The sequence below is a fragment of the Danio aesculapii genome, chromosome 22 (genome assembly GCF_903798145.1).
Source record: "Danio aesculapii chromosome 22, fDanAes4.1, whole genome shotgun sequence".
Taxonomy (NCBI): Eukaryota; Metazoa; Chordata; class Actinopteri; order Cypriniformes; family Danionidae; genus Danio; species Danio aesculapii.
This window is the reverse complement of record NC_079456.1, coordinates 22,886,928-22,914,106: the sequence shown is the minus strand read 5'-3', so window position 1 is coordinate 22,914,106 and position 27,179 is coordinate 22,886,928. Positions and strand designations below refer to the sequence as shown.

The following is a 27,179-nucleotide window of genomic DNA, read 5'->3' as shown; positions in this document are numbered from 1 at the left end:
AAACGGACACACAAAAGTGGCTGTGTGTCAGTTCATGCAGTGCCAAGTATAACAGCAACACTAATGTTGTTTTAAGTTACTGTCAAGCCTGATGGGACTATTTTGTAACTGTTCTTAAGACTGGCACTTGAGGATATGAGTTAATATAGTGAAACAAATCAATGAAAAGATTGTGTACTATATAATAAACATTTTTAATTTATTTATACATTTGTTACTATTTTTAAAAACTAAAATAGACATTATATTTTGACACTGATATAAAAGCTGAAAAAACAAATTTATAATAAAAATGCTATTTATATATGATATAAATATATGATAACAAATAATAATATATTTATAACAAAATGAATACTACATAATTGTAATGAAAAGTAATGAAAAATTAATGGTTTGGCACCGTTTATAAAAGCTTAATTACATAAAAATGCTAAATAATGTACTAAAATTACTCAAACAAAAAGAATCAAAATGTATTGCATTTTTTATTCTGCTTCTATTAGCTGAAATTAAAAATCTATATTTTTAATAAAAATAAAAAGCTGAAAAAATGATTAAATGTTTGCATTTGCAACAACTATCTGAAATAATAAAACAGATTTTCTAAAATATTTTATTGTTTTTTACCTATTTATTAATAATAAATTATTGTATTATTTTTATATTATTCTAATTATAAATCATAAAAACATATTAAATTATAAACTAATAGATAGTAATTCTATTATATACAGTCATAATATAATATTCTATTACAGTAATAATTATAATCTGCAAATTATATGATACTTTTACATAAAATGAAGGATACATAAATATTACCAGCTACTGAAAAAAAATCATATTTAAATCCTTTTATAGCTCTTTATGATATGACTAGATTTATTATTTCAACTATATTATGCTTTTTTAACTATAATAATAATTATAATAATAATAATAATAATAATAATAATAATGACAAAACAATATAGTTGTGGCTACTTTTAACTAAAGCCATACGAATTAACATGTAACAGCTAATAATGGTTATAAGAATAAAGCTGAAATAAAATAAAATGAAAACATAAATATTTATAAAAATATAAAAGAGCTTCATAAATAAAAGTACATAAATAATACTAAAATAAAGGAGCCAATTTTACAGTTTAAAATGGGGGGAGCAACTTTATCTCACGTTTTGAATGTTGTGTACCAAATAAAAGTGTGAAAAACGTGATACCTTATTATGAACAGCAGACCCACTGCACAGCAGAACAATCTGAGCACAAGTCAGAGACACAAACAGGTTCTTGTGGACTGATGTACGGTCTGATTTCGGGATGCTGTTAAAATAAAGAAACACTTCTTGTCACATTTATTGACATTAATTTGCTAACATTTGCCTTACTTCTGTTTGGATGTTTACTAATGTTATAATATTGGAAAACATATTATATATATACAGTTGACGTCAGAATTATTAGCACCCCTGAATTATTAGCACCCCTGTTTATTTTTTTCCCCAATTTCTGTTTCACGGAGAGAAGATTTTTTTTCAACACATTTCTAAACATAATAGTTTTAATAACTCATTTCTAATAACTGATTTATTTTATCTTTGCCATGATGACAGTACATAATATTTTACTAGATATTTTTCAAGGCACTTCTATACAGCTTAAAGTGACATTTAAAGGCTTAACTAGGTTAATTAGGTTAACTAGGCAGGTTAGGGTAATTAGGCAAGTTATTGTATAATGATGCTTTGTTCTGTAGAAAAATTTAAAACTGCTTTTATTCTAACCAAAATAAAACAAATAAGACTTTCTGCAGAAGAATAAATATTATCAGACATACTGTGAAAATTTCCTTACTTTGTTAAACATCACTTGGGAAATATTTAACAATGAAAAAAAATTCAAAGGGGTGGATAACAATTGTAACTGTGTGTATATATATAAATAATTTTACATATATATATATATATATATATATATATATATATATATATATATATATATATATATATATATATATATAAATATATATATATATTTAAGAAATGTTAGGAATATTTGTGAATTAGCACTAATTTAATGAAACAATGCTTTTTGTTTTTCATTTACGAAAATTTGTGGGACATCTGCAATTCTAAATATAATCAATCAACTCACACACTGTAAAAAATCCTGGGTTGCATTGGCACAACATAAAGGTATTAAGCTTATTAGTTTTACAAATTTAAGTGGATTGAACAAAAAAACCTGTAGTTTTTAGTAGTTAAGAAGTTCAAACAAATTTCATATTTTTCAATTCAATACTACAAATTTCATTTGTAGTGATCAATGAGTCATAGCTATGAGTTAATTTTCGCTGTCCTGTTCACACCTGCAGTGTGTGGTCTTAATCAGATGAAGTGGGAGTGTTTGCGGAGGCTGTAAATCTCTGAAAGAATCAGCTTGGTTGATACGGCGCTGATGAAGCTCTTTTGGTTTGAGTCGCTGCTTTAATTAACTCCCTCTGTAATGTCCCCATAAAACTTCAGCTTCAGGCTCATTTGGCACAGAGCGCTAATTAGCCGATTAGTGGTTTTCAATAAGAATTCTGTCTCAGGCCTGAGCGCTATTGACAAGCGTGAGGACTGTGATTGTGAGTCCATGTTATGAGTCTTATGAGCCCAAACACTCAGCCAAAAAATGAACACTCAAATGAGAGTAACAAAAGGTTCCCGGCGAACAAATGACACGGTGTTACTTTTGATAATTGGCTAGCCAGTTTGTTTGTTTTCTATTTTAAAGTTGCCATAAAAAATAAACAAACTTATTTACTAAATAGAAGGAAACTGTAATGTTTATTGTTTTATTGTATGAAAATGTAATTTCCCTTAAATAAAAAAAATTATTATTCACTAAATTTATAACACTCATTGTTATTTTATTAATTACACATTTTTATTGATAACTAAATAAATAATAAGTATTACTAGCAAAAAACTGTTACTAGTATTAATTTAAAAAATAATATTAATAAGTAGTGCTAATTCATTCATTAAACTGTATTGTTATTATTATTATTATTACTATTATTATTATTATTATTATTATTATTATTATTATTACTGCTGTTTTAACGAGTTTTTGGGGCGGCCTTTCCTCCTGTCCACTGACCATTCCCAGCATGACTGCCTTCTCGAGTGAATTGCTACGCATGGCATGGCCAAAATAGGATAATTTCTGTTTGGTAATCTTGGCTTCCAGGGACGTTTTTGGCTTGATGCATCCTGGGACTTTTTGTTAGTGATTCTCACTTTCCACGGGATGTGCAGCAGTCTCCTCTAGCACTACAACTTGAAGGTGTCGATCTTTCTTCTGTTTGTCTTCTTGCTCGTCCAGGTCTCGCAGCCATAGGTTGCTATGGCTTGCTTTAGTTGCGGTACTGATATGCTTTTTTCCAGATGGCGTTCATGCACACCAAGGGTTTCAGGTATTTCAGGTATTGTGTCCTCATTTTGGTTAATCTTGGAACCAAGGAATATAAAGTCCTGATTTCTTTATTGTGCATCTTCCATTCTCAGAGGTCATCATCACCTTTGTTTTCTTGGTGTTCAGGCGCAACCCCACTTTCTCACTTTCTTCTTGCACTTTCAGGACGAGTCGCAATAATAATAATATATTGTTATTATATTATTTATGAATTTATATATATATATATTTCTCTATTTAATGCTTCTTAAAATAATTATTACTATTATTACTATAATCCTCATCATTATTTTATATAACAACAGTTAAATACATTAAATTAGTAATAAAACAGCCCCTTCAGGATTTTGCAAGTCCAATGGTTCTTCAGGTAAAACAAAGAAATAATTTACAAGGATATTTTTGACAGAATTTTCAGATTTTCACAGAACAAACACAAGAATTGAAGCAAGTAATAAGTTTCGAAGTAAGGCATAAGTCATAAGCAGGCCCACACGGAATCTCTGCACGTAGAAATCTGCAGATTTTTATCCCATCATTGAGTCTATTTATTTGCTTGTGTAAATGTGTGTAAATGTATATTTATTCAGTTTTAAATAGATTTCAGTAACATTACTGATTAATATAAAATGTTCATATGATTTATTTACAACACAGTTTGTAAAGTAATTTTTCAGTTTTTTAATAGAGATTTTATATGAGAGACGTGCTTTGTTAACCAAATAAGTGGATCTAACTGGATTTGCATTGTAAACATTAAATAAAAGTTAAAAGGTTATTATCTTTTTCAGATTATTAAGATTTTTGTCATGATACTCCCAAATCATTCCACATAAATCCACAAATTTTTTACAAAATTCTGCACAGAAAAAGCAAAAAAACTAAATCGCAGATTCTGTCTGGCCCTAAAAAATGGTCCCTACAAAGTCTTTCAAAAATATTTTTGCATTTTAGCTTATATGTAGAATAAATATTTAGCATATTTAGAATAAATATTTTGCATTTTAGCATAAATATTTTGCATTTTTAGCATATATTTAGAATAAATACTTTGCATTTTTAGCATATATTTAGAATAAATATTTAGCATATTTTGAATAAATTTTTAGCATATATTAAAAATGTTACTACTGAAAACAGTTCCAAAACATTATAAAAATGTAAATAAAATTGATGAAAAACAAAGACTTATTTAAATAACACAAAAATTACAAACTAAATAATGCGAAAACATCTTAAGTACTTATTTCTATTTTTTTTTTTTTCAAATTAAATAAATCTTCATGTCTACTAAAAAATTATTTATCCCCAGTTAAAAAAAAAAGTTAATTTAAGGCATATTGGTGGCACTTTTGACCCCCATAACAGTCCTCAGGAAGCCAACACCAGAAGTCAGACATGATAAAGACGGTGAATGATGTGGTGTATGGGTGAAAAGCACTTACTCCAACACGGTAAACAGCATCAAGGTCACCAGCAGTGCACAGAGAGACGCTCCAGACCCGATAAACGTCAGCTTCGTCAAAACACTCTCCTCTTTAGCACTCCACTGTGGAGAAAACACCATCAGAACACAATCGTGGAGCAATTATGCTCATATACTGATATGCATTATGTTTAGGAATAAAGCAAAATCATATTTGCTGTTTATAAAGTTTTACAGAGGATATATACATACATATAACGCTGGATACTAAATTCAAGGCTTTATATGATACAATTGTAAGCTAACAGTGACCTCTAGTGGACAGATTGTGTTATAACAGATATTCATTGTGGCATCTAAAAACACACATTTCATTTTAATATAAAAAAAAGTTATATTTTTTATAAGGAATAATTTTGTATAGGACAAAATTATATACTTAAGGCTCCATATTTTTATATAAAAATAAAATACATAACAACATTATTATATAGTGAATGTTATTATAACCTTAAAAACCAGTTTTCTATTTTAATATACATTCAAATATAATTGATTCATTTTTTATTACTAATATGCTTATCTGGCTCTTTTTTTGTTTATTTTGGCTTATTATTTAAAAATTATTATATATTGTTTTTTCAAGATCCCCTAATGAATAGATTGCTTAGAATAAGTAAAACCTATTTACAGTAAATTATTTATATATATATATATATATATATATATATATATATATATATATATATATATATATATATATATATATATATGTGTGTGTGTGTGTGTGTGTGTGTGTGTGTGTGTGTGTGTTTACTGTAATATGCTCATTTAAATTTAAAATAATAAATAAAAAATGTTTATAAAATAAATTATAGAAATATCATTTTATTAAATAAAATAACAAATGAAATTTATTTTTATCTTAATTTAAAATCTTGCTTACCCCAAAATTTAGGGAAGTATATCACTAATAATACAAAATTATTAAACAGCAATATTTATCATTTGTTTTTACATATTAATTGAGATGATGACCTCCGTGAAGTTGGCACCCCACAAAAACAAATAATCCCCGAAACTATGCCATTCGTTTGTGCTACGTTTGTTCTGATTTGTGCCGCAAAAACGAACGTTTGTGCTGGTTTAGGGTCTGAGATATTAAGCATTATTTTTTTTGACCGTGTGATGTCACCTTCCACCCCATGTTGCTCAAATTACTTCAAATCAGCACAGGTTGTTTGTGCTCGATTCGTGCTGGTTTGTGCCGTTAAAACAAACACGTTATCTATTTTCCTTGTTTAGATATAATTAAAATATTTCGGGAGTCGTGACGTCACTCTACACCCCAGGGTGTCTAAATCTAGAATTGTGCTGGTTTGTGCCGTTAAAATAAACACTATCTGCTAGATAATTGATGCATGAACTGATGCTGGAAATTCTGCATTGCATCACAGGAATAAATTAGATTTTAAAACATATTACAATAGAATTGTGATTTTAACAATTAATAATATTTGACAATATTTATATAATAATATATATATAATACATAATTATTTAATTATATAATTTAATAAATATATAAATATATTTAAAAGATATATAAAATATGCTATTAATATAATATACGCATATGTGAGTAAATTGTAACTAATATAATTTCTTTTACATTTATTATTCCATTTATTAAGAATTATTTGTTAGAATTCTTTGTTATACATTTGGTTACACTTTTAACACACTATAAACATACCCGTGACTCCATATAATTCATGAGGACAGCAAAATTGGTGGTGTGGTTGCAAAAGCAGGAAGTGACATCAAGAGGTGAAGGCACCACTCTGCACCCTTTGTTGGACCAAGCACTTGTATGACCTGGCCTGTGAACACAAAAACAGACTTAACCAAGACCTAAAGTAATATGATATGACAGAAAACAAATAACCGGAATTGTAAAAGGATTATATTTACTTACATCAAGCCAATATTCCAGAAGACACAGACGGGAGTTACTTGCTTAGAATATCCAGTCTAATCCAAGAAAAACAAGTAAAAAAGTCAGAGTAATATTTCTTAGGTATGAATGATATATTAATTATAGTTTTATTCCTATGTTTGATTTTTTCAGTTATAGTTTTTGTTATTTTAGCAAAACAAAATAAAATAAAATAAATAAAAATCAAATATAATACTCAGCAACATTGCCAAAAAGTTGTCCTGTGTATCATCAGCATAAGTGTTTATCGTCTATAAAAGTTTAAACATTGAGCCTCCCTGATTCCATCAAAACACCTGAGAGCAGTCTACTCAAATCTGTCAATCACTTTTCACCTCGACCAATAGCAGGGTTCGGGGCGTAACTACTATCCACTATATACTTGGCTTGCACATTTTAAAACTGCACCTGTTTTCACTTTATCTAAACTCCATCTTACAAGAACTCAATAAAGAAAACGATGTTTTCTATAAATGTACCACAATCATGTTGCACTGCTTACTTCAATCTTAAACACCTCTCTTGCACAATATCCTGCCCAACATTGTTCAGTCTCATGTAAAGTACTTGTATAGTCTGTCTTATGTGTACAGTTTAAGTATTTTATGATAAATGTTAGTTATGCATAGGTTTTTTAAAATAGCTCTTATGTTCAGTGTTGTGTTTGCATTTATGATTAATTCATGTAGCACCGTTGTCCTGCAAGACACGACATTTCGTTCCTCTGTATGTCCACACATGTAGCGGAATGACAATAAAGCTCAACTTGACTTGACTTTTGTTTTTGTTTTTTACCATTATCCCAGAGGATAGAGTGTACTGGACAGACACCGGAATATTTTCTGCTCTGGGAACATCCCGCACTGTCGCCGAGATCACTGCTGTGGCCAGCTGACCAGTGTGATACCTGCGAATATATAAAAAAGTAAACGTGTTGAACTGATGAAAAAAAATGTATGTATAAAATGTTATTATGAATTATTTAAGTTTTTTCCCCCAATAATTATAACAACCATATTTTGCTAAAAGCCTTTTTTGGTTTTGTTCTGTTTTAGTTGAATAAATTAAAGCAGAATCATTCTGGAACGAAACAACAAGACAAACAAGAACGTTATTCTTAGACACAAATGTTCTGCTCCTTTTTTAGAATTTTTTTTGTTGTCAAAACAGACATTATGTCTAAAATGTAAACTCACTCAATTCAACTTTTTTATTTGTTGAACAGTTGTATAGGGCGACACGGTGGCGCAGTGGGTACCGCTGTAGCATCACAGCAAGAAGGTCGCTGGTTTGAGCCTCAGATGGATCAGTTGGCATTTCTGTGTAGAGTTTGCATGTTCTCCCCGGATTCGCATGGGTTTCCTCCGCTTGCTCCGGTTTCCCCTACAGTCCAAAGATATGCGCTATATGTGAATTGGGAAGGGCTAAATCGTTCGTAGTGTATGTGTGTAAATGAGAGTGTATGGGTATATTTCCCAGTAATGCGGTGCAAAACATATGCTGGATAAGTTGGCGGTTCATTCAGCTGTGGCAACCCCTGATTAATAAAGGGACTAAGCCGAAAAGAAAATGAATGAATGAATGAACAGTTGTATAAAATCAATATCAGAACTGAGATGATCCATGCTTGTATTTAATAAAAGGGCTCTTGCTTGTGTTTAATATAAAAAAGCATGCACAAACCTATGCAGGGATGTTTTAACTAATATTTGTAACTAAATTATATAAGGCTTTGTTATGCAGTGAAGGCTTTTGAATTCTCAAAGTGTGTTTCTGTTTTGTGACAATGCCAGTTCAAACGTAGTAAAACCATACACCAACTTTATCGTACACAAAAAAATTTGCACACCCTTAAAAGTGGCTGCTTTTGTCCCATATTCTTCAGGATGTCATGTTTTGTGTCCAACAAAAGAAAGAAATTCATAAAAACTACTTTCAAATCCGCCAATCACTTTTCAGCTTGACCAATTGCAGAGTTTGGGGGTGTGGCTACATTCAAAAACATTCATTTATTTAGTTTCCTCAGGCATAGTTTCTATTTTGGAGATCACCACAGCGGACTGAACCACTAACTTTTTCAACATATGTTTTATGTAGCGGATGCCCTTCCAGCTGCAACCCAGTACTGGAAAACACAACTGCTAATTTAGTTTATTCAATTCACCTATAGCGCATGTCTTTAGACTGTGGGGGAAACTGGAGCATCCGGAGGAAACCCATGCCAACATGGGAAGTACATGCAAACTCCACACAGAAATGCCTCCTGGTCCAGCCGGGACTCAAACCAGCGACCTTCTTGATGCGAGGTAACTGTGCTAACCACTGAGCCACCGCGCTGCCCCCATTCCAAAACAATATATACAATATTATAGACAAAAAAAATGAAATACACCCCCTAAGTGTGTACTAGGATGAAAAGATTGAAGTCTTAGGTATGGAGAGATTGAGTTTGCTCTTGCTGACCTCTTGCCGTCTGTCAGTTGTTCAGCTGTGTTTTTGATCTCCAGTCTGGACAAGATCTCAGCCAGGTTACTGTAGTAAGTATGAATAAGCATCACTTCCTTATGGCCTGTTGAATAATATTAGCAAACAGATGCTTTGTAAAAACATTTGGCATGACATTTATCTGCTGAAATCAATCAATCCATAACAACTTACCTAAAAAAAAAACTCGCTGCATTTCTGACTCTGGTATGAGGATTTCATCATGGCTGCCAAACTGACCGCCGTGAACCGAGGGTTTAAAAACACAACCGCAGCTCACCTGTGTCAGTCGTCGCGGCTCCAGATGAATATCTAAGGAAGCACTTGGTCTCGTGACTCTTGATATAACAAGCCCTTATCATTACTTGTATGTTTTGTATGATAGTACAGCTAAAAAAAATGGCTAAATATTAATCACTGTTTAAATGCAAAAAAGACTTTATCTTTATTACTCTAAAACCTCTCAAGAAAACAAATATTGACTCTTTATTTTTTGTCATGCTACCTAGCCATGATAAATAAGGCACAAACACTGTACCCATGTTCTTTGTTGACATTGTGAAACTTTTGCGTTCGGCCCAGAGTTTATCTGCCAGCATCCATAGCTGCTTGTCAATATTTTCTAGCATTGTCAATGGTCCCGGGTTACTCTAAAAAAAAGGAAAAAAAAGGGAAAAATACTTATAAACTTGACTTCCAAAAGTGTAGGGTTTAATCAAACTTTCAGTCTCACAAACAAACTTCACGTGCTTTCAAATCCTCCCACTTTTCGGCCATATTGGGGTCAATGAGCCTGCTGGCTAGTTCCAGGTTATTGCGGATCATGGATATGAAGAGTTCAGGAGGAAAGCCTATTTTATTGAGTTGAATGGCTTTCTCGATGGTTTCAGTGAGGTACAGAAGATCAGAATGTGTTAGGATTTCTGTATTGCTGTCCAGAACTCTCAATACGGCACTCAAGAGGGAAACATGACTAGTCAGTTCGTTCTCGGAGAAAAAGGTCGCATTTGCATTTTCAGTATGCTGTGGTAAAAAAAGAGAAAGATTATATAAGATCGAGTCATTTAATTAGTTAAAATACTGAATGTAAGGTTAAAATTGAGAAGGAAATGGATTTACAAGAGTAAGAAGCAGTTTCTTGGTGAATTCTGAAAGTTTATAGCGCACCTAATAAAAATAAGTCATGAGCTCTGTTTAACTCACAGGTTTGGAATGAAACTCGCTGCTGACTTTTGAGAAGAATGAAGTCCTTGGAAAATCAAAGTCCAGCTGCACTGAAATGAAAATACACAAGGTTGCATTTCAGCACAAGAAAGAAACAGTATTTAGACAGTGCCTGGCTCCAAAAATACAGTAAGTTATCAGATGTAGCATGTATTGATAGATATATAGTTGGCTATAGTGTGGGGCGACACGGGTGCGCAGTGGGTAGCAAGATTTTTGCGTGGGTTTCCTCTGGGTGCTCCGGTTTCCCCCACAGTCCATAGACATGCGCTACAGGTGAATGGAATAAGCTAAATTGGACATGGTGTGTGTATGTGAATGCAAGTGTGTATGGGTGTTTTCCAATGTTGGGTTACGGCTGGAAAGGCATTCGCTGCATTGAACATATGCTGGATAAGTTGGTGGTTAATAAAGGGAATAAGCTGAAAAGAAAATGAATGAATGAATGAATGAATGGCTATAGTGTGTAACTATGTTTCATAATTCACATTTTTTCTTGAAGCTGAAAAATAACCTGAATGTTTAGCAAAGATTTATAGCTTGTATTAGTCTGGTTCCATGTATGGCATGGTTGTATGGAACTTCACACGAATGCTTCGCAATTTGTCAGGATGTAAAATATGAGTGGTTACTTCAATTTTGTTGGGACTTTAAGCCAGTACCATTGCAAGCTTAACTGGTGCTTTAAAAAATTGAGGATCGTGCCACCCTCACGATGTTCATGCTGCCCTTTTGCGGACAAAACTGAAGAGTGGAGGGGTTGTAAAATCATGTTGTGTATCACTGCATCTGTCCGATTTTCATTTGTGATGTGTGCATGGAGATGCAATCTTTTGAATTTGTGTTGTAACCTATCTCTAACCAATATTATACATCACAAAAATTATTCAATAATATAAACAAGCAGTAAAATGATTGTATTATATAGTGCAATTATATAAGTAATAACAGTAACAGCTGTAGCAGGAATAGAAATGTAAAGGCGTGGTTACACTGCACTTTTCGCCCCTTAGACTTCCATTCATACGCACACGAATGCGACATAACGAAAACGCAGGCTTGTTAGTTTCACAGTTCACTGCATTGCAAAGTTGAAGCGTGGTGAACTCTGACCTGCGAAATCGCATAACGTGACTGCATGAGACCAACCGAAGATCAAAATATGAACTCAGTGTACAGAAATTTAAAATATGGACCAATCGCTCGCTTTTTAAAATGTCTAATCATCTTGTTTAATCAGCATCGTATGACAGAATTTCACATACTCAAACTCTACTGTGACCACGGCATAAGGCAACGAACCCAAGAATGAGTGATTGCGCTGAAACTCTGACTCCCTTCACACCAATGTGAAAGCACTTGTAATAATTATTTTACTGTAAAAAAATGCAAATATGTGTATAACAGCTAGGGGTGCTAACGATTAACTGATTTCACTACTAACAGCGATTTAATTTGTCACGGTTAATTAGTCGTAAAGGCTTCTCAACACTGCGATTCTGCACAGAACAAACTGCTGCAACTTAAAGTTATGCCAACTGTGCCAAGACAAGAGACAAGAACTGACCATTCAGCTTCATACTTTGCATGGAATATACACATTTCTACTCTAGAGAACAAAATACAAAAGTGAAAACACCAAACAAGTTCATTTATAGTTGATCAAAAGGGCCTGTCAGAGAGGGTTCAGCAGCCTTTGACTACATTATATTCTCTTTAAAAGGGAAATACTTAGCTAATATGTTGCTTAGATTTACAATAGACAAATACTATATATTTTTTTCTTATTTTTATTTATTTATTAATTCATTGTTCTGTTTTTTATTTTCACTGTAAAATTATTACTTACGTTTAAATGCCAAAAACTTTTTCTCACTTGTTTTTAAATCCAAAGAGAAATGGACTATGATAATGATTTCTTTTTATTATTTTGTACTGTACTATTAAGCTACTGAGCAGCAATAAATAACACTTTAAAATATAAGGAGTTTTCATGTGATTTTCTATAGTAGTGTTTTGAAATTAATAAATGCATAATAATCATGCATGAAATCGTGATTATTCCTTAGACTAATATCATCAAAATCTATAATCGTTGCATCCATAATAACAGCCTCTAAATAAATTCCAATAGATTAATATATTAATATAGTACTGAATCATATCGCAGAACTTTTGAATGTACTGGCAAATATTGTGTTGCTGTGAAAGGGAACCAATTTCAGATTGTAAAACGACAAGGAGTTTGATTTACAGCAATAGTCACAATACAAAAGAAAATATCTTTTGTTCAATTTTGTAAGGACTTTGTGTTTTTTGAAAATAAAGAACGCCTTAAATCAGATGATTACCTTTGGGGACCAGGCAGACGCTTCCTCTGTGTGTCCAACACGAGTCATTAATAGGTTTCCCACTTACAGGGTCGAAGGTTACACAAGTCTTGTTCGAAAAATTCTGATTCAACCCAGAGATGAGAATTTGGTTTGGTGGTTGGCTTCTGGAACCTAAACAAATCACAGACAAAAAAAAATAATTAAGCAGAAAATGGATTCTTTTGTGTAAATTCATCTGTCTGGGGCCAAGTTTGCATTCAGTCTGCCAATTTTAAGATGTCACCATGAGTCATAGTTCTTAATCTCTCCAAGTCTGTAAAGACCATATGTCCACGCTTCAGAAAAGAGTAAGAAACTCTGGGTCCATGACTCATGTGATGGCAAGTGCATGTTCTGAAGGGTGGGTCTCAGCATTACAGAATAGATGAAATATTTACAACCATTACCAATAACATTTTGCTGTATTATCTTTGGTGAAAGAGTGGAAATTATTATGTGAAGGTGCAAGACCACCTGCATCGACTGTACCTTGACATGGCGAGTTCCCTCTACGTGTCTGTAGGGAGGTTTCAATTTCTAATGCGGATTCATTCCACCTGAAGAACAAGCCAGAAGGAACGGGTGAGCAGGTTTTTTCCATGCTTTGGACTTCAGTTTGGAGCAGCAAACGATCCCACATGTAAAGCTGCGTAATGTTTCCACAAAGCGCTTTGTTGTTGTTGTAGCCTCCGTAGGTCTCCTGGTCTTGTCCAATCATAAAAAGACCATCACCTCCAATGTGATTGGTGGAGTTGAGGAAATTCCCAGAACCCACCATTTTTCCATCCACCCAGATGACCCACTCCCCGCTATTCCCGACCCAACTGGCACATACAAAGTGCCAGGAGGCGTCGTTGGGAAAACCGTTTAGGTAGGTGGTGTTCGACCCATGCACCAGCAATGCAAGCTGGACAGGTTCGTTCTTCACGATTCGTGTTCGGAGTTGAAATTCTTTAATGAATAGCTCTATGGCATATGAGAAGATTGTGGAAAGCCCCTGACAAGTTGGATCTAACTGGAGGTGAGTGCAAACTGTAAGCGCTTCCATGTTCGGGAACTTAAAGCGAAGGCGAGCTGATTTCCGGTGCGGCCGCTTAGGGAATTCCAACATGTATATGTCTGGAGAACCTAGAAACATAATATAGAATTATTATGTAAAATAATATAGAAGTGCCAACCCAATCTCACGAGGAAATGTAACTTTTTTTTTTTAATTGTCAGACAAGTGGCTAATTTGTATGAATTCATAGAACATATTCATTTATTTCGTGAAAATCTACCCCTCGTTGGGATATGAGCAAATCTTACTAAAATGTACGAATGCTATCATACAAATTAATATGAATTAGCCACTAAAGCAAAATGTTTCAAATTGCTGTAAGAGAGAAATGGATGTGCACAGGAAAACGTAAGGTATGGTGCTCACCACTTTTTTGGAACAAGCCTGCACTTTCTATCCATACAGGTTGGTTTATATTTATAGACCGTAGAAAATTGTTAAGTTTTTGAATTTCTTCAGTATTGGAAACCTTCGCCAGGGTCCCTAGACGCTGATGGCAGACCTCACGGGCAATGTTCCATGGCTGTCGATCTGGCACATACTCAGGGTAAAAGTCATCATATGAGAGCAAGGTTTTGCTATCCACTGTAAACACAGGAGTATTTTGTTTACAAACACAAACAGACTTCGCAAATACTTGGCAAAACAACCTGCAACCAAGTTGTAATTCTAAACATGTGACTTCAAACTCTCTTTTGGGTTGTGTTTTAGATACACGTGGTTTCTTTCACATTAACAACTGTTTAAATAACAGTAAAATATAACAGGAATAAGTTTAACATGATTAAAAGCTCATATGAATGCTTACCTTTTTCCATGCGGTGATAAATGAGAAGCTTAAAAAAAAAGTTCTGCCATTATACACAAACCAACACTATGAATTATAAATTTGTGTGATTATTAACAATATAAGTAAGTTATTCATTACAGGGAAACCTAATGTTTCCATCAGATAACATTGTAAGTTATTAGGATATGAACTAGCCTACTTACAATAACGTTGGAGTAAATAATTTTTAACAGATTCATGCTGTGGAGGGAAAAAAGGCAACATCCATAAACAGTGACATTTAACAAAGAAAATACTTCGACATCTTTAAACGAAAAACAAAACACTTCACGTGGTGCAGAAACGTCAAATAAAATGAATGAGCATCTTAAAGCTTTAAATAAGCATAAAAAATCGTCCATTACCTGATATGAGGTAAAGTCTTAGTCGTATGTCATAAAAGCAACCTCGAAGAGAAAAGTTTAATAACAAACGGTTTAACGTTACAGGCGCTTTCCGTTGAATGCGAGAAACTCCTGTGTGAGATCATCAGAACGAGCTCGCGCCTCCCGCTCTGACAGCAGTTCCCGCCACTCCCCTCATGATACAAATAACTTTAGGTTTTCTGTGTCTGAAACATTAATATGCATTTGAGTTGTAAATAATAACTACATTTTGCTATCAAGTTATTTGCGAAACCATTAAATTTAAACTATACAAAGATTTATGTTTGTGGTTTGTGGTAAATAGTAATAATCAAAAATAAATAAAGTGTTGGGTTAAGTTACTTTTAAATTTAAATCTATCCAAAGGTTGACCAATATGCTGTATAATACCAATCACAAAGAGAAAGATATAAAATTATAGCTAAAACAAACAATTCTCACTGATAAAATGCCAAGCCATAAAGGTAAGTTTTCAACCAAGCATTAAAAACAGACAGAGATTATATAGGTCTAATACAGAGGGGCAGAGCATTGCTGGACAATGTTGGACCAGCTACTGCAAAATCATGGTTACACCTGCATTTCAGCCTTAACTTAGGGATGCATACTCAGTTAAAATAGTTGGGTTAAAATACCCCAACATATAACCCAACTATATGTTATTATAGCACCAAGTATGGGTTATTTTTAACCCAAAGCATTGGGTTAGATAAACGTAACCCAATGCATTGGGTTATTTTGATTAAATGTTATTTTTTCCATTCTGGTATTACTATTCCTACTATTACTGCTATTAAATGTCATAATTATGGCTGTGTAAATAAATAACATACAGGTTTGAAAAATATTGAAAATGCTTTTTTCCATTACATTTCAAGTTCCAGACATTTAAAAAAACAAATCAAGAATCACAAACAATGAAGAAATAGAACAAAGTACAGACAGTTAGCAACTGTGCAAGCAGAAAATCATGTGTGGAGCAAAATATGGAGTTCTGTGTGCTGTAGAGACTGTCCAGCAGCTGCAGCAGGCTTCACTCAGTGTCCACAATCCACAATACATTTAACCACATTCAAAAGCTTCTAAAAAATAAATAAATTAATAAAAAAAAAAACTGTAGAGATGATTTAATATAGATCGGCTATAAACTGTGCATTTGTATCATCAATAATAAGAGTGCTGGTGAAACAAATATATTAAAAAAAACCTACCCGAAGAGGTAATTTAATAAAAGAAATAACAATATTATTGCGTTAGAGCTTAAATAAACATAATAACGCAAAAACAACATTGCGCATCCATATTAATACAGCTGTTCTGTGTCAGTTAAATCAGTTGACCATTGATGACTGAAGAGAGCGACCAGGCTGATGTTCAGTCAACAGGTCTGACAGATAAGGAGCCAAGCCATATAGTGATTTAAAAACTAACCATATTTACAATCTTAGGTCACTTAAGAAAACTACTAGTTACATTTTAAGGATGGTAAAGGAATGGATCACATTTAATCAAGACAACAGACCTCATTCCAAGTGAGTGTTTATTACTGAAAGTATAAATTATTACTGAACAATTCCATGATCCAGAGAACATGCTGCTACAAATGCTAAAAGTCACATCTCCATGTGTAGAAAAACAGCTGTGACAAAGCCTGTGCAAAAGTTTCAAGTGCAAAATATATCCAATAAGTGAAGTGTTTTTTCATTTATAAAAGAATTACATGCTTGATAATCCAAAACACACAGAAACCCCTTTTCATACATTGTACCATTGAGCCCTTCATTAAAATCCAACAAAGAAATCAAGAGGTCGTACAAAATCTGTAGGCAAATAAGGGTAGACCTGTATGAGTGCAAACAGAATATACATAACAATTTTGCAGTTATGCCAAATATCATTATATACTTAACTAAATCACACCCATCGGGCGTCTCTGGAGCATGTGCTAATGCCTGAGGAAAGTGAATACACAACTTTAGGGACGGTTCGATTTCTGCTGCTGTAACCTGATTGAACAAAGTGTCTGTTTGTGGCTCGCTTCTGAATTTCATCTGTGCTGTTAGCAAACACTGCTAGCAAAGCCTGGAGTGCTGAATGAACTTCATCCTGAAGCTGAAGACCATCTAAACGTCCTATTATTTGACGAGGAAGGTCGCTGATGATTTTATCAATCGCCTGGGATGAAGACTGTATCGTTTCACTGAGGGAAGTGTCGCTGCTCCTACCTGCAATGTACATTAATAAAATGAGCTCATCTCCTATTTGCTGTAACTCTGAAGTGTTTGGTATATGAATGCGGTGATGTAAAATGCTTTACCCTTCAGAAACCGTGACAGAGATGAATGCAGGTCTTTGATGGCTTGGTTCAGCTTGAGGAGTTTGGTGGTGGTGCTTTGAATGTCACACAGGTTTGAGCTTTCATAATCTACACAATGATTCTCAGTGGAGTCTGGGCTCTCCTGTGAAAGAGAAGATGGACAAACATCTCTTAAATGGAAAGTTCACAACACAAAAACCACACTAAAACAGTAAAAATAAATAAATAAATGGACACACAAACATATTTACACAGATAAATACTTTAAACTTAAAAAAACACCACCCACTTCAACAGCCAAGAAATTATTATAGTAAAAAAAAAGAATCAGAATGATCATTATCTCTTCCCTCACTAAAATGATGAAGAATGTTCCTGGTTCACACTATATATAAAAGTAAAATGTGATGAAGAATTAAAGACTAAAATTTCAGAAGACTGGCATGATATTTGGGAAATACACCAAACTACCACTAGTTCACAAGTTTGGATGGAATTTTCCTAGAAATGCCTTATACGCTTCTTTATAACATCCAAGATTAAAAGCAAACAGACCTCCAAACAACAAATGTGCTGGAGGAAGTGTGGTCAGGAAGAAGCAGATGATATACCCCTATTGTCTGGAGTTTCTCTTTGGGATGAAGTGCAGATTGTTATTTCTGAGGTGTTTGGATACAGAGTTCCTAGGACTATACTATTTTTGTTTATGGGATATATTAAGGACACTGTCCACAGAGGTGACCAATATTTGTGTAAGATTCTTCTTGTGGCATGCAAAAAGACTATGGCTTAAAGACTCAACATTGAAACACAAGTAGTGGTTTGAGATAATCCCCATTTAAGTGAATGTTAATTGGAAGAGATATTGGAATCTTATGCGTTTGGCTTTTTTTTTTACAAGTAAGTTTATGGGGTGTATATATAGGTAATTATGTATGGGCATATTGATTTGTGTATGTATTTAGCGATATATGTTAGCATGTTTTTTTCCTGTTAAATTATTGTTCTGTATTGTAAAAAAAAAAAAAAAAAAAAAAGAAACTAAATAAAAATAATAATAATATAAAAAATAATAATATAAAAAAAGCACCCACAAACAAATCTAAATCGAACAAAACTAAAACAAAAATTACACCAAACCTACACAAATGCAGCCCCCTAAAAAACAAAATAAAAATATTTTTTAAAAGCATACACCTAACAGACTAAACAAAGAAAATCCACAAATTAAATGAAAATTAACAACACACCAAACTTTACCCAAAAACAAAAGCTGCCCCTAAACTTAACATATATAAATAAATAAAAAATTAAATAAACACAACTTAAACTTTCTAATCTCCAATAAAAAACAAAGACAACACAAAAAAACACACCAAAATCAAACAACGACCTCTAAAACAACAAATAATACAACAAATAAAAACCAAAACTACAAAACCAAAACTATTTATATTTTGTAATATAATATATCATATTTAAAATCATAAACAATCTCCCCAATATATATGGGTTTCTTATTTGCTTTCACCCATACAGTTTAGGACTGTAGGTTTGAAAAAAATGAGCGAGTAGGTGGGACGCATTCATTTCTCCTTATCCCAGCATCCCATTCTCTAGCAGAACAATGACGGCGAGCCTGTAGTTTGTGTATTGAAGATAACAGTTACAGCCACATTAAGGTGACAGACGACACTCCACTCAATCTATTTATTTTCTAAACAACGAAACGACCCAAGACGTGCGATAAGAGCGCTCGGGGTTGATGTTTTACAATCGGCGTCCCACTCGGTCATCAATCCAAACATGTTAACCCTTAAATGACAAAAACAGCTGTTTGTGAGACGCACCAACAAACAGCAGTGGAAGTAGTTCTGGAGAGAGTGAGCCACGTCCATCCATTTAGAGATCTGCAGCTGTAAAACAAAAACATGAAAAATTATACAATTTTGCTGAATTGTGCATCAATATCAATTAATGTACATGCAGAAATTTACATTATACTACAGGGCTGTTGAATGCTTGATTCTGAGTGGATGATAAAGGCACAGGTGTCAATTCCAGTTCCTGGAGGGCCGCAGCTCTGCACAGTTTAGTTTCAACCCTGCTCCAACACACCTGTAGGTTTCAAACAAGCCTAAAGGACTCAATTAGCTTGATCAGGTGTGTTCAATTAGAGTTGGAACTAAACTGTGCAGAGCTGCGGCCCTCCAGGAACTGCATTAAACATCCGTGTTCTAAGGTGTACAGATATTTTCAGATGAATGCAGGGCTAAAGTAATTCCAGACAGGTCTTGATTGTTCCATATAACTACCCTCAGTGAATGTTTTCAGTTATTTTACAGCCTACAATTGTCGAAAATCAAATCAAATTTCTTTGAATGAGATGCGTAACAAACTAGTATTACACACAGGAGCAGTTTGAGGACACAAACCAGACAAATGTCTAAAACACAACAACTAAATGATGTCTTTAGTTGTGGGAACCATAGTATCAGAATAAATGATTCCAGAGCATTGAATTATTGTAAAACAATCCACAACCAAGGTGTAGTACAGCATCACCACCTTAAAGGGGGTGGGATTCAATTATGAGAGTCACGATCCAAGTCCAATAACGATTTGTTACCTACTTTTTTTATCTGTACAACATTACATTTTAACCAGAATTGTAGTTATGATATGCTTATGTTTAATAAATGAAACCTCTTTTATGTCAGTACTGCCCTCTTAAAAATTATTTAATTAAAAGTATTATTAAAGTATGAACAAGCACTGAATGTAATATTAAAACGCAATTATGAAAAACAAACTATTCTTATTCCAAAAAAAAAAAAAAAAAAAAAAAAAAAAAAAAAAAAAGAGCGTCACAATTTGCTTCCAAAATTAAGAAAATATTATGAAACGTTACAGCCTTAGAATTTTTTAAAATAAAAATTAAATTCACAATAATTTTGCCTTCAACTGCAAATAATAAATGTATAATTCTTTTGTGTTTTACATCTGCTATCTACTTTTTTTGGTGTTTAGCATATTTAGTTTACTTTGTCCTGTTCTTTCATAGATCAAGTTGTCGATTAAATGTCAGAGAATTTTATTCTAGATTTAGTCATTTAACATAATGAATTAATTAATAATCACGTTTATTATTTTTTTAACTTGTCATCATAGTCACTGCAATATTTTAATAATTATTGAACTATTGCAATTATTGAACTGTTGCATCCATAACGGTCCACTCGTACACAATTTATTTCACCTGATGTAATGCTGATGATTCACAGGGCAACTTTTTGAGCAATGATGCTGGGCAACCTTGGAAAATTATCCCATAAATGGGCAACTAGGTGAGACAGAGGGTAACTAATGAGGGCAAGGGGTTACAGATACAATATTTTTGCCCATTCTTAATAGGAAAGCAACTAAGCAACATCGCTTTGAAAAATTGATCAAAAAGTTGCCCTGTGTATTATCAGCATAATGGTCTGATTTATTATAAGGTATTTAGTGTACAATTGACCTCCTCTCTATGTAATACCAATTGATAAACCAAATCTACCAAAACAATTGTTTCTTTGTTGTCAAAATATAATTTAACTTTAGCAAGAAATGTGCAGAATTTGAGAACAGAGTTGTTCATTTCTAAAAAAAAAAAATTTGTTACATTTATAATTGTTAAAAATTTCATATCTTTAAATCAGTATTGTGAATCATATCGAATCATGAGTTGAGCAGTTTCTAAAAAAACTAAACAAAATAAATAAAAAAAAAAACATCAAACTTAACCATAGTTTGTGCCGTTTTTAACAGAAAAAAAGTAGAAAATCCAGATCATTAAACAAACATAATCAAACTTTATGAGAAAACAGGTGATGCTGTAGTGTATATTATGAAAAAAAATGTATGAGAAAATATACCTTGCATTGATGACAAAGGCTACTTTAACCCTATATCCTGAGATTATGATAAATTCCCGATATTTTTATTAACAGGACGTACCATTGATCCCGCATGAGAATCTTGAAGTATCTCCTCAGTGATCAGCAGACCTACAGAGAGAAGATCTTTCACACTCTGACACATCCCATACTGCAAGCAATCCACAACTGAAATCTACAGAGAAGACAAGCACAAGAACAGCGTTTTGCTACTTCATTCTGCATGTTTGAAATTTCGATAATGATTGGTCATGGCTGACCGCAACAGATTAGGAAATTACCCACATTGTCTATGATTTCTAAATTCTGTTCATTCAAATGAAGATCAGTGCCATTAACTGCAGCCAGAAAACCGATAGTCTTTAAAGCTGCGTTCATACATTCGGCGACCCTCTTCCGGGCCTCTGTCACCATGGAAGAGATTTCAGAGTCACAGCCCTGAAAAACCAACAAACAGAAAGACCAGCACCAGCATTTTAACTCCAGCACTGACACTTCACATTTGTCACATTTACTAAATACATATATGTGTATGAGGTAATTATATATATATATATATATATATATATATATATATGTGTGTGTGTGTATATATGTGTGTGTATATATATATATATATATATATATATATATATATATATATATATATATATATATATATATATATATATATATAACTTTCATACAAATAAATATGCATATGAATTTTTTTTTTCCTCTGGTAACCTATCAGCACTAAAATGATAAGTAAACAACATAAACCCATATACACCATTAACAAGCACCTGTATAAGTAACTGCAGGTATCCTCCGATTTTCTTGACCTCCATCTTGAGCTCCTCGGCTCTCTGAGACACAGCATTAGAGCCGTGTGTAATGCTGGGGACCCATTGCATCGTAATGAACACAGCCCTTTCAACAGCCGACGTAGCCTTCACTAGATGAGTCTGGGCTTCAGTACTGCAGGCAAACACTGCTCGCATACACACACAAACACAACCTAATGAGCCTCTCTGAGTTTAATAATGACACTGATGAATGACTGTTGATTTAGCTTTGTTAAAAGTCCCCTTGAAATGCGCAGCTTTGTTCGAAGTGTGAAGTAATTTCAACTTAACATGAAAGGGGGTGGGGCATATCAGATAGTTCCGCCCATTCTTAAAGCTCTCCCTTACAAGAAACTATTGCTATATGCGCTTGAGCTCAACCATTCTTACTGGCAAAGCTGTGATAAAAATGAAATGTTATTGGCTGATTTTTTTAAAAGGGGGAGGGGCTACTCTATATCCCACCCCGTCTTTGTGTTTCAGTTCAAATTATGTCGAACAAAAATCCACATTTCAAAGCACATCATGAGACCTTTGAATGTTTGTCGGGTATCGGCAGGGAATGCGTTGTGGCATACAGTGATCACTCAGCGCTGAAAAAAAAAAAACTGGGCTTAAAGGAACACCTTTATTGGAAAAAGGCTCAGCTTCCAAGTCTCCCAGAGTTAAACGGTTGACTTTTTTTTTTTCTTCAGTCGATTTCTTGTTCTGTCAAGGCCAGAGGCTTAGCAAAATGAATTGAATCAGATTTGACTATTTGCTTTCATTCAAAAATATGTAAATGAACTGTAAATCCCTAAATGAAAAGATATGTTGAACACATTAAATCGTACTAAATATGTTCTGTTTGTCTGATGGAGCGTGAGCCCATCTCTTGTTTCTGTATGGTTTCAAGGCACCTTCTGAAAACACCAAATGGAGTAAAATTACACAATGCATGAGAATCAGCTGATGCCATGGTACAACAAGAGGGTTTCTTGACTATTACGCCAGAATAAGAGTATAGTTCCTAGTAATATTGGCCTAAAAAAAAAAACAGTAATTTTTAAAATTTATTATACAAGCTTTAAATAGTACAACTATCAAAACTCTTTTTGATCAAATCTGATTAATTATGCTAAGCTACGCTAAAAGTATTCCCATCAAAACAAGCAATTGGCTGAATGGATTAAAAAAAATGGTTCAAGTCAACTGTTCACCTCTAGGAGACTTTTAAAATGAGCCTTGGAGTGGAGTGTTCCTTTAACAATGTCAACTAGCATTGATAATTCTCTGATATATTCAAATGTTTACATAAAACGTTGTAATAAACGTTTGCTTAGACCAGAAACGCCCAAACTAGGGCCCGCAAGCCAAAGTTGGCCCATCCTAACCTTTGATTTGGCCCACCAATTCAAAATGGTTGGAGCGAATGCCTTTGTAATTTGTTTTGTTTTGTAAATGAATCAGATTTTTAATATGTAAAAGCTGTAATGCAACAGAGGGCAATGCACGAGACATCAGCAAGCAAATCAAGGCAAAGGCAGGTGCAGCTTAGGGTATTCTCATTGAACTCCATTGTGTTATTAATGGCATTGTTTTAAGTTTTTACTGTAATAAGTTCATTATACTTTTTTCAAAATACTGCATTAGTTATAAAATTAGGAAATTACTCATGGAAACTTTGGTGGAATATAGTTTGGTATACTTCAGCCCACAACCAGTTTTGGTTTTCGGCCCATCATAAGAAAAAGTTTGGGCACCCCCACCTTAGACACTCAAAGTTACCAACTTCATTTGTATTTTGTAGTGGGCAAGGCCATTCGCATACTAGAGAGCATTTGATTGGTCAGATGAAGAAAAAATTGTTTATTCTCATTGATGGAAGTGAGAAATAAACAGTTGAATGCTTATACCTTCTTAATGTAAATTATGTTATTGTTTTGTAGCACACTAGATACCTTCAAACTCAATTCCTGGAGGGCCGCAGCTTTGCACAGTTTTACTCTAACCCTAATCAAACACAGCTGATGCAACTAATCAAGGTGTTCAAGACTACTAGAGACTATTAAGAAGGTGTGAGTTGAAGGTGGTTGGACCTAAACTATGCAGAGCTGTGGCCGTAAAATTGAGTTTATAAGACTCACATATTGATACTAACACCCAAAAAAAAAGTTAATTCTGATTTCGGTGGGACTTGGCAAAAATTGCCAAACACTTACAGTTCTCCTCACTGTCTTCATCCAGGTCCTCATAGAGGTCTGTGATGGACCTTACAGCGCTGTGAACTGACAGCAGATCTAGGGTCAGTTTGTCGGCCAAGCTTTCACTCTCGTCAGCTGATTGGCAGGAGCGCAGACGAGCAACAGCAGAGCCAATCAGATCTTTGCAAATGGCTGGGAGGGCGGAGTCAGAGGTGCTGGAGTGCAGAGAGGGGGGCTTGTTCATCAGACCTAATAAAAAGACAAGGAACTCATGCTTTGATAACTGCTCTGAAACTACTTAATTTTAGATTTTTTTCTTTTTTTTTTTTTTTTTTAAGAAACTGATGAAAGGAAGTAGTTACAAAAAATTATCTCTCTTTGTAAATCAGGGTATATACAGAAATCATGGATGTAAATGTAATGCCTTTTAAGAGCTTTTTGAAAACTCTCTCCATACATTTTAAGACCTCCTCCTCTGTTTTAGGCCAAGCCACTTTAACTTACTATACATGAATTGTCTTAGTTTTGCTCTGAGTTTGAAAAAAGGGCTAATTCACAATCATTCTTTTTGTTTTTAAGAGGAGACACATACCACATACTGTACATCACTTGATCATTTAATTTGAAGTTAGCACGAAGTAGAGATCTGCGCGGGACTGAATTTTTATTCCAGCTCCCGGCCAGGTTTTATTCCACATCCTACTTGTCCAGTTGCATAATCAGCCTTTGTTCACCCGCTGCCCGACCAACCACGGCCCTGTTTCCTACCCGACCCAACTGTGCACTCTAAATTTAGATCTGGTTTCCAAAATCTCACTGTTAATTTGGGTACTACCAAAATAGAGAGATAACAGATAAAAGTGTAGGTTGTGCAAGGATTGTAGGCTAAATGTGAGTTTTGTTTGCACCTTTGTTATGAGACATGAGTACCGCGTGACATGTGGTGAGGTTTGTGGCTGGTGAGGCACAAAGTCAGATTTACAAACATATCCACTAATATATTTGCCAACTACCGATTTCATATATCGCATAAGCATTATTTCTATACACATAGCAGGTACATATTGGGCCAAGAAAGAATGTAAAATGTATAGTGATTAAATATGCCTCCCAAAAACAGAGTCCAGACAGCCTTTAACAAGCGGCACAGCACAGCAACATGGTGGATGCGCGCGCTTCACATAATCCTGTTCATAAAAAGCAACACTAATAATTCCAAATCTCTTTGGACAAATATACATGTATTATGAAAATATGATACAAAAAAACCTTGGAGAATGGCATTTAAGACTTCTAAATACTTTTTAAGAGCCTTGATTTTTTTCAAAAACTGATTTATCAACTTTTTAAGACCCTGTGGACACCCTGTAAATATTCATAGTTTACATATTCAAACAACAATATATTCTAGAGGCTGTGAAAGACGTGAAAGTGAATAAGATTTTTAATAAATCCTGCAACTGACTAACAAATTATTAATAACATTGTGATGAGGACTTGAATTGACAAAACAAAAACCAAGAAAACATTTATGCATGCATATTTGTATTGAGTGACCAACTAAAGTAGCAATTTATGGCATTCCGAAGAATGTTTAAAGTCTGCATGAATTGGAAGATGCTGCAGAATTGTATTTCAGTACGACGTGTGTTTCCAACTGAGACCGAATATTAAGTAGGGGGCGGGGTTTTTACTTTTGTGCTCCTCCTCTTATCATTAACTCATAGCCAACAAACAGAGGGGCGTGGATAAACACATCTCACCCAAGCCGTCAAAATGACATCAGAGAAGGACTGCTCTTCCAGAGGAGAAGCAAATAGTCAGATTTTCATTAAAGATTACCAAAACAAACACATTTTCTGTGGATTAACAGATTATATGTTCACCGTAAAATTACCAACGTGCGCTAGCAAATTAGACATTGCAAATTTCTATAGTATGCACAGGTTTGTTGATGTCTATTTGGTCTCCATTGACATTCACCATACAGAAAGAAAAAACCCTTTTTAAAAAGATATATCCTATTCTGAGGAAAATATGCAAGCTTTATACAGTACAATGAGGTTGAGAAATAATGACAGAAGTGGTATAGGTTGTTTTCACATGACGTCATTGATGACACGCAAAATCCAGATGGAGGGTAGGATGTGGTTCTTCTACATAAGAATCGCTATCAGGACAATCAAAATGTTTCTGTTTTATGTCGTTTATAATTGTTTAAATCGGCCAAAATAAGAAATGCCAAACAGCTTTTATAAACTTCCAAAAGTTTTAGCTTTTTTATAAAGGGGAAAAAGTTCAAGAAACTGGCTGAAAAACCGAAGGTGGCATGTAATAAACATTTATCCAATACATCCTTGTGTCCAAACTTTTTTGATTGCTATAATTCGTTTGACAGCACTAATAAAAATTATATACAGACCTCACTATGTGTATAAATATATTAATGTGTTATATGAACATCAGATACAAACACCATCACACTTATACAAAATCCAGCAGAATATAAATAGTAAGCTCCCGTGTAATCACTGCAATGAAATCTCCGTCTTATTTTGCAATAACTAAATATGGGGATTTAACAAAATGAACAACCGTAACGTTAACATTGAGATGCGCAGCAGTGGTGAATGTTTGTTGATGGTAAGTTTATCGACCTAACAAAAA

At 33.8% G+C, this 27,179-nt stretch overlaps 2 protein-coding genes across 2 annotated transcripts in view; both read right to left on the bottom strand.

The window, feature by feature from the left end:
• LOC130216579 (adhesion G-protein coupled receptor D2) overlaps positions 1-15,315 on the bottom strand; it is a 146,101-nt gene extending 130,786 nt beyond the window's left edge. Inside the window, exons 1-16 of the mRNA XM_056448474.1 lie at positions 15,227-15,315; positions 15,026-15,062; positions 14,841-14,868; positions 14,399-14,617; positions 13,462-14,100; positions 12,952-13,104; positions 10,580-10,650; positions 10,127-10,399; positions 9,915-10,026; positions 9,551-9,688; positions 9,356-9,461; positions 7,688-7,799; positions 6,872-6,927; positions 6,650-6,776; positions 4,913-5,016; positions 1,226-1,328 (exon numbers count right to left, since the gene is read on the bottom strand). Coding sequence (XP_056304449.1) covers positions 1,226-1,328; positions 4,913-5,016; positions 6,650-6,776; positions 6,872-6,927; positions 7,688-7,799; positions 9,356-9,461; positions 9,551-9,688; positions 9,915-10,026; positions 10,127-10,399; positions 10,580-10,650; positions 12,952-13,104; positions 13,462-14,100; positions 14,399-14,617; positions 14,841-14,868; positions 15,026-15,061 — 2,277 coding nt within the window. The 5' untranslated portion in view covers position 15,062; positions 15,227-15,315. The remainder of the gene's footprint in view (positions 1-1,225; positions 1,329-4,912; positions 5,017-6,649; positions 6,777-6,871; positions 6,928-7,687; positions 7,800-9,355; positions 9,462-9,550; positions 9,689-9,914; positions 10,027-10,126; positions 10,400-10,579; positions 10,651-12,951; positions 13,105-13,461; positions 14,101-14,398; positions 14,618-14,840; positions 14,869-15,025; positions 15,063-15,226) is intronic.
• A 1,419-nt stretch (positions 15,316-16,734) lies between these two features.
• kif14 (kinesin family member 14) overlaps positions 16,735-27,179 on the bottom strand; it is a 37,463-nt gene continuing 27,018 nt past the window's right edge. Inside the window, exons 23-29 of the mRNA XM_056448350.1 lie at positions 24,531-24,761; positions 22,288-22,475; positions 21,788-21,940; positions 21,564-21,677; positions 19,415-19,480; positions 17,565-17,706; positions 16,735-17,472 (exon numbers count right to left, since the gene is read on the bottom strand). Of these exons, the coding sequence (XP_056304325.1) occupies positions 17,162-17,472; positions 17,565-17,706; positions 19,415-19,480; positions 21,564-21,677; positions 21,788-21,940; positions 22,288-22,475; positions 24,531-24,761 (1,205 nt within the window). The 3' untranslated portion in view covers positions 16,735-17,161. The remainder of the gene's footprint in view (positions 17,473-17,564; positions 17,707-19,414; positions 19,481-21,563; positions 21,678-21,787; positions 21,941-22,287; positions 22,476-24,530; positions 24,762-27,179) is intronic.